The sequence below is a fragment of the Quercus lobata genome, chromosome 6 (genome assembly GCF_001633185.2).
Source record: "Quercus lobata isolate SW786 chromosome 6, ValleyOak3.0 Primary Assembly, whole genome shotgun sequence".
NCBI classification, from domain to species: domain Eukaryota; kingdom Viridiplantae; phylum Streptophyta; class Magnoliopsida; order Fagales; family Fagaceae; genus Quercus; species Quercus lobata.
In genome coordinates this window covers 1,283,855-1,292,427 of record NC_044909.1, presented here as the reverse complement: position 1 = coordinate 1,292,427, position 8,573 = coordinate 1,283,855, and the positions used below count along the sequence as shown (strand labels likewise).

General features: G+C 33.1%; 2 protein-coding genes across 2 annotated transcripts in view; both read left to right on the top strand.

Moving 5' to 3' along the window:
• The first annotated feature begins 250 nt into the window (after nt 1–250).
• LOC115994008 (slit homolog 2 protein) lies at nt 251–3,467 on the top strand. Its single transcript, XM_031118017.1, has 6 exons — nt 251–440; nt 688–843; nt 1,851–1,931; nt 2,029–2,154; nt 2,353–2,448; nt 2,983–3,467. The coding sequence occupies exons 1-6, from the start codon at nt 338–340 to the stop codon at nt 3,057–3,059; spliced, it is 639 nt and encodes a 212-aa protein (XP_030973877.1). The 5' UTR covers nt 251–337; the 3' UTR covers nt 3,060–3,467.
• A 3,975-nt stretch (nt 3,468–7,442) lies between these two features.
• LOC115995062 (protein jagged-1b-like) overlaps nt 7,443–8,573 on the top strand; it is a 13,029-nt gene continuing 11,898 nt past the window's right edge. The window contains exons 1-3 of the mRNA XM_031119479.1: nt 7,443–7,472; nt 8,103–8,183; nt 8,289–8,414. Coding sequence (XP_030975339.1) covers nt 8,123–8,183; nt 8,289–8,414 — 187 coding nt within the window. The 5' untranslated portion in view covers nt 7,443–7,472; nt 8,103–8,122. The remainder of the gene's footprint in view (nt 7,473–8,102; nt 8,184–8,288; nt 8,415–8,573) is intronic.

Below are 8,573 nucleotides of genomic sequence, written 5' to 3'. Positions count from 1 at the left end.
GAACCCCTAATAACTGAACCAACTAGACAAATTTAGTAAGATCGGATCGGTTTTGACAGTTTACACCACACTCATTTCCAAGGAAGTTTGTAAAGAAATGTAATCACCCAAATATCGATCATGTAATTTACTATAAAAATAAATAAATAAAAAACCCATACCCCAAAGTCCAACGACCCACCCTACCTGGCCAGGTAAGCATTTATTGCTCAGCCATGTTAGCTTTCCCACTTCCATCGACAAAAGCTTCCTGGTTTTTCAAACTGTTTCGATTAGCCCGTTAAATACAAAGCACAGCTTCTCTTTCTCTCTCACTCTGCCTTTGTTTGTGTGAGACATGGCTTCCACTTGTGTCACTGGTTTTCTTGTAGTTTTGCTTGTTCTGCAACCTTGGATTGCTTTAAGCTACCTTTTGCCCCCTGTTTTCCCTCCTGTCTTTGGTTTGTTGTTAAACCTTTTACTTATTCTCTCCTAATATCTATACATTTCTTTTAACCTTCTGAGTCATAATTAAGCTCATTCTTTATTGGTTTTCTGTATTATACTGTTATTAATTCCCATCATGGCAGTTTCTTACAACTGGGTCTTCTACTCTTTCTTGATTTTCGTATCTGTATGACCATAAGTTGGGATTGAAATGACTTTTGTCACACTGATTATCTTTTTCTTTTCTTTTTGTTACCACAGATGATGTGTGCAAAGAAGTGGTATGTGGAAAAGGAACTTGCAAGCCAACAAATCAAAGCGCTTTCATCTTGTTTGAATGTGAATGCTATCCTGGGTGGAAGCAGGCTAACTTTGGCCTTGCCGATAACAGGTTTCTACCTTGTGTGGTTCCCGATTGTAAGAGCTCTCTCATTCTCTCAAATCCAAATGGCTTTGCTTGTGTGAATATATGACTACAATTCCTCACACTCACACTGCAAAAGTATATGTTGATGAATTGCTTTGTATTTGTATTACTGAATGAGTAGCAATAGCTTGGTATATTTTTATTAGTTTTTGTGGTGTTTGTTGATGACATCAGAACACTTTCGTAGTTAATTATGGTTTAAAGTTGAAGGGGTCCTAAACTAAAAGTTAATTGTGGGGTCAGTAGTCAAGTACAGTGGACTAAATTTCTTGCAAAGAGAACAAGATGTCAAGATCAAATAACAATAGTGCATAATCTACAATATCAAGACTACACATACTAATTAAAGTTGGTGATGTATGTCAATCACAATCTAATTATCTCATAGAGTTGTGTTGCATTGATATTTGTCATACTTAGGGCATTTGCAGCCAGCATGGTATATGCCATATCTTGCCAAGATTTACCATTTCAGCACCAAAAAAATGATAACAATTAGTTAGCTAAAGCTAAAAAAATTTGCACTACTGCTACAGTACCACTGTAGCAATATTTTAAATCCAAAAATTATTATTTTATTCTACCTACAAAAATCTACCTCCTCTCTCCACTATCTCATTCTCTCTCTCTCTCTCTTCAGAATATATTATTTTATTATGTAGATATATTATTTTATTATGTAGTATGGTAAAATAAAAGTTGGGATATTAAGTGTATTGTAAAATGTTATTGTATAATTGATAAAATAGTTTTTTGAGATGGTAAAATAGAATATAATGAAATTATCGGATGGGAATGCTCTTACTTGGAAGGGATAAACATTAAACACTTGTAAAGATGTGATTATGATCTTGTACCTGGCCTGAAGTGTAATCTTTTATTTTACATGTTGAATGATAAGCCTTAAGATTTTATATTAAACATTTGATCTAGTTTAGCAACAACTAAAGAATTCCATGATTTGATGATGCTGATAGTTTTTGGATGATCTTTTTAGGTACCATCAATTACTCTTGCATGAATGCCTTCTCACCCGTCCAAGACAAAGGGAGCAAAGCTAATGAATCAATCTTCGATCGTAATAACATTTTTTTAACCCTATATGACATAGACTCATAGTTGCAGTTTTTTTTTTTAAAGATTAATTTATTAATTTTGTTATTTTGGTCTTACAGCTTGCCATTGGACCAATTGTGGAGGTGGCTTTTGCAACAAAACATCAAATTTAACATATAGCTGTGAATGTGAAAAGGATTATTATAATATTCTCAATGATACTTCCTTGCCCTGTTTCCAAGACTGTAAGTGCACAAGCCTACAAGTTGCTAAAGAAAATTGTTAAGGGTAAAATGATACATTTAGGTGTGGACATATAAAACTTAATATTAACATATGACATATCTAATGTATAAAAGTAGTATGTCTTCTTCTAATGTATTATGTACAAATAGTATGTCAGAAAAGAATCCCCAACTTAAGTTTTAATATTTGTGTTTTAGGTGCAATTGGAATGGATTGTTCAACCCTGGGAATATCATCTTCAAACAAACCTACTTCTGTAACACAAGTAATGTATGATGATGGTATGAACCATGGTAAGTCGCAATTTAGACTTGCATATAAATCATTTTCTTGCTTTATTTCTTTGCCAAGATAAATAGAAGGAAATTGATATGGTAATGTCTTGATTTAACTCGTTTTATTTTATTTTTTATTCAATCCATGATCAGAGCAATTTCTTTTTTTCTTTGGATCTAAACAAACAGCAATTCCTCTAAATTCTATTGTTATCTTGACTACTAGAGCAGTTTGCCTCTTCTTTAGAATGCAAAGGCGAGTGCAAAAAAAAAAAAAAAAAAAAACTCTAGAAGATAAATGTCATCTAAAAATAATGATTGCTTGTCATAAAAGCAACCAATAGGGCTGTTCTCCTATTTGACTAAACAACTCCCTTAATCCCTTAACAACTTTTACTGATCTGAGTCTTTTTTCAGTATTATAGAACTCCAATATCTTTTCAAGAATTCACAATTTAAAACTTGATATACAAATTGAGTTGTTTGAGTTCTTGGGTTAATCTTCCTTGGCTTGATTATTTGATTTGACTTGTTTTCTTTTTTTTTTTACAGCTACTTCAATTCTACAAGGACATTCTCTTTGGTTGATAACCCTGATGACATTCATGGCTATGGTTCAGTGGAAATAGACGGACTTAACTATATATTTAAGGCTTACGACCCTGCATTCCAGCTAGATTCCATAGATTTCATTGCTACTCCATTGCTTTTGGTTTTCCATTTAAGGTCTGCTGCCTGTTCCACTTGACCAGCATTTCTATGTATATATAATCAGGTCCTATAAATAAATTACGACATGAACAAGGAGGAGTATGTTGAATAGATATAACTCAGCACAGGACTTAAGAGTAGAACATTTTAAGTATAAGGCATATATGCTTTTGTTGAACATGATTTGATGATCTAGAGTTCTATTACCTATTTTGAGAAAATAAGACTGGTGTTGATTTGTTATGTTAAATTGTTTCTTTATTAACCATATAATTATTGGAATAAGAAATGGAATTCATTAACCTTCAAAATGGTTGATCTTTGAACTTTGTTCACTGAGTTGTTGGCTCATTGTTGGATTCAGATATGCTTTAGTGCTTGAATTTACATTGTGCAATTCAAAACTTAATTGAACAATCTCTTTGCTAAGCTGAAAGCTAGTATTACTCTGAAAATGTTTCCAAGGTGCTCACGAATGTGAACAAAAATAAGTAAAGCCCACTACAAAGACTTCACTAAAGGCCACTCCATTGACAAAAAGAGCTGCACAAGAATATGAAAATGAAACAAGAAAGAATTCACAGCCACAATAAGAGAGAGGGTTTGAAGTGTGGAAGTTTGGGCTTTTTTATTTTTTATTTTAATGATCTGGACAAGATAGTGAAGGGGTGAAGGTGAAGAAGATGACAAGGCAAGGTAGTAGAAGAGGAGGAGGAGGAGGCCATTAAATAGACGTCAGACTTCAAAATTCAAACATTGTTGCACCGACTTGCACACTTAATTTATTATATTCAAGCTTATTTTAGCTGTGTTTTAAAAATTTTTAGGCTATTCAAAATTTTATTTTAGAAGAGTTAAATAAGAAAAAAAATTTAAAAATTAAATATAATTTTTACTTTGGGGCAGCTTAGATTTTTGGACACTGCCTAGCACTACCCATTGCTAAGAGTCATATGTTTGAATGAGTTATTGAACTTGTTTGAAAAAATGTGTAAGAAGAAGTGGAAATGAAAGAGAATTTATTACACTTTCACAAATGTGTTTTTAATTTGGAAAAGAAAGACTTTCGACTCTAGAGTAGACTCTAAACTTTACACTAAATTAAAAAGTGTATATGCACAAAGTCATTTGTTTGAATAGGTTGTTAAACTTGCTTAAAAGAGTGTAAAAAGAAGTGGGAGCGAGAGAGAATTTATTACGCTTTCACTAATGTGGATTTAAATTTGGAAAATAAAGACTTTACACTCTAGAGTAGACTCTAGACTTTACAATCTTAATTAAAAAGTGAATATGCAAAGAGTCATACATTTGAATGGGTTGTTGAGCTTGCTTGAAAGAGCGTGTAAAAAGAAGTAGGAGTAAGAGAATATATTATGCTTTCAAGGATGTGGGTTTAAATTCGAAAAATAAAGACTTTAGACGTTAAACTTTAAACTCTTAATTAAATCAACATATTAGTTGTAGGGGTAAGGGCCCAAGATCGCATATTGGGCCTTGGACTTTATCCGAGGGGATAAATAGGTCCGAAGAGAAGCTATTAATGATGAGACATTCTCAGACCAAGTCCTATAAGTGGAGAGCAAATGAATGGCTGTCCGAGGAGTACATACTCCTCAAACTTAGTGAATATGGTTCAAAATATATAACCTAGCAATTAAAGTGACCTACCGAGTAGGTTCAATGATAGAGATGTGCTTCATGGGCATGAGAGAAGGAAGAGAACCTAAAAATATCTAAGAGAAGGCTAACATCACCGCATTAAATGCATAACAGCTATTTTATTGGCCGCATTTATGTGGAGAAGACCTCTGAACAGTGCTACCTTGGCTACCGCAACTCATAGAAAGCTAGGGAAGGTGGCCGATGGGATAAGTACTCAAGTAGAGGTTTAGATAATCAACAAGTGGAGAGTGAAGATGATACAAAAGAAGATATATAAGATAGAAGACTCTTCATAAAGAGGGGATTGGAAAATAGAAAGAGAGAACAATATAACAATATAAACTGTCTTAATATCCAACTGTGATCAATATATAATAATTGTGGCATTCTCGGACTGAAAATCCATTAATATCAACATCTCTTATTTGTGCTTGATTGTCATTTAGTCCAATACTAGCCGTTGTTCAATTCACTAGGACCTAGTTCTTTGACACATTCTCTACAAATTCATTGTATTAGGCTCATTGGACCAAGACTCCATACATTTTGGGTTTGGGCCCCAAACTGTTACCCTACAATAGTCATTTTATTAATAAAATGGTCTAATTAACGGGGGCCTTTAGGGCATTTGTTAATGGAAAATTTTAGGAAAGCTTTAGTATCATTTTTTATAAGAAAATATTTTCCCATAAAAAGTTTCTAAAAATATTTACTAAACTAATACCTTTAAGGCATTTGTTAACTTTTCTCTCAATAAAATTATAAATAATAAAATCTTTTAAATTTTGAGAAGACCCTTCTTAACACAACACTGACTATGATTTGGTGGCAAGGAAGCAATATTTAACCAAAAAAAACTTTCACTAACTATGGTTAGTGGTTGGTCAAGAGAATTTTTTTTTTTTTTTTTTTTTTTAATTTAGAATATTTTGTTACTATTATAGCTTATAATGGAAGGACTAATGTATTGATTTCCTTAAATCTGAATGAAGAGGAGTGTCATTTCTAAGGGTCAGGCTGAGGGGTTATTTCAACCCAACCCACCATAGTGGGTTAATAAATCCAATCTAACCCAATCCATTACAAGAGTCCAACCCAACCCAAGTAAATTAGGTTAGACCCATGGGTTGGACGGTTTCTTTTAATTACTATTAGGGTAAATTGGATTTTACACCCTTGAAGTTTGGGGTTGATTGGATTTTACACCCTAAAGTTTCAGAAGCTTGATTTTACACCTTGAAGTTTGGTTCCGTCAGTAATTCACCCCCCACTGTTAGTTTTTACTATTAAATGACACATCATCTGTTGATGTATTTTATTTTTGCCAAATCAGCCCCAAAACTCTGTCATTTCAGGCCTACACTTAAACTTAAAACACAAACCTGTAGCTAAAACGGCAGGCTAAACTGTAAAATTAAAAACATAAACCACGAAGATGGCAGACCTCATACCTCTGTAACCCAAACCCCACAAACACAAGCGGCAGCCGCGAAGGCAGCAGCTATGCCAATAGTGAACTGCTCTTCTCTTTCTCTGTTTTTGGATTTCGCTTTGGTCCACAACACAAAACGTCAATTGTATGCATGTTCAATACCTGAATCTTTGTCTCCCTTAATAGAGTCACCAGATTCGTCCTTGGAGAAAGTAGTCTATTACTATAATTAATTCACAATGAAGGCCATTTTGAACATTTGTTATTCACGTCCGTCATTTTGGATGGTATAGTTTCATCCCTTATAGAAGCTAACCAACAAAGGTGGAGGTCATTTTTGTTTATCGCCCAGTGATTTGTGAATGCAGATCTAGCAAACTACATCAACAAAAACCCCAAAATACTAAGATTACAAAAGCCAAATTCAAAAACAGAGAGAAAGAGGAGCAGCTCACTATCGGCGCAGCTGCTGCTTAGAGCCTTCGCCACCACCTGGGTTCTTGGGGTTTGGGTTAGGGAGGTATGAGGTCTGCCATCTTCGTGGTTCATGTTTTGAATTTTAGAGTTTGGCCTGCCGTTTAAGCTACAGGTTTGTGTTTTAAGTTTAGGCCTGAAATAACATGGTTTTGATTGTGCTATTCACTTGGTCATCACTTAAATGACATAGTTTGGGGCTAATTTGGCAAAAATAAAACACATCAGTATGATGATATGTCACTTAACAACAGAAACTAACGGTAGGGCGTAAATTGCTAATGAAACCAAACTTTAGGGTATAAAATTAATTTTCTGAAACTTTGGAGTGTAAAATCTAATCAATCCCAAACTTTAGGGGTGTATTTTGTAATTTACCCTTATTATTATTATTATTATTATTATTATTATTATTAATAAATTGAGCATTAAAACAACATCACCACAAATAAGAGCAAATTTATAACTAAATAATTATAAGTATAACACTAAACCAACACAAACAATACGAGAGAAACTTAGAGTTTGGATATTATTTAAGAAAATGAGGAAAAAAAAAGTAAATAACAAAATTGTATAATATATTTTTAAATATATATTGAATATGTTTTTTTATAATTTTAAATATATATTCAATATATGTGAGTCAAGTAAAGTTAAGTAGATTTGTGAATCATATTATCCAAACCAAATCCTACCCACGGTCAAAATAAATAAATAATAAAAAAAAAATTCAAGTTTCTACCTTGTGTGGTTCCCGATTGTAAGAGCTCTCTCTTTCCCTCAAATCCAAATGGCTTATGCGTGTGTGAATATATGACTACGATCCCTCACACTGCAAAACAATTTGTTGATGAATTGCTTTGTATTTGTATTACTGAATGAGTAGCAATAGCTTGCTAAATTTTTACTAGTTTTTGTGGTGTTTGTTGATGGCATCAGAATACTTTTGTAATTCAATATGATTTATTTGGGAAAGTTGAAAGGGTCCTAAAATAAAAGTTGGATAAAATTGTGTGGTCAGTAGTCAAGTACAGTGGACTAAATTTCTTGCAAGGAGACCAAGATGTCAAGATCAAATAACAACAGTGCATAATCTACCATATCAAGATTAGACATACTAATTAAAGTTGGTGATGTATGTCAATCACACTCTAATTATCTCATGGAGTTGTGTTACACTGAGATCTGTCCAACTTACTTGGAAGGGATAGACATTAAACACTTTTAAAGATGTGATGATGATCTTGTACTTGACCTGAAGTTTAATTTTTTATTTTACATGTTGGATGATAAGCCTTATGATTTTATATTAAACATTTGTTCTAGTTTAGCAACAATTAAAGAATTCCATGATTTGATGATGCTGATAGTTTTTGGATGATTTTTTTAGGTACCATCAATTACTCCTGCATGAATGCCTCCTCACTCGTCCAAGACAAAGGGAGTAGAGCTAATGAATCAATCTTCGATCGTAACAACATTTTTTTAACCTTAAATAACATAGACTCATAGTTGCATTTTGAAAAGAAAAAAAAATTTATTTATTAATTTTGTTATTTTGTACTTACTCTTACAGCGTGCTACTGGACCAATTGTGGAGGTGGCTCTTGCAACAAATCATCAAATTTCACATATAGCTGTGAATGTGCAAAGGATTATTATAATATTCTCAATGATACTTCCCTCCCATGTTTCCAAGATTGTAAGTGCGCATGCCTACAAGTTGCTAAAGAAAATTACATCACCATTGGTGGAGCTAAAATTTTAGCTCTTGGCTCTTCAATAATTTACTTTATCTATTTTACCACTTTACATTACAAAATATCCAACATCAATAGTTTTATTTCAACATTCAACATAT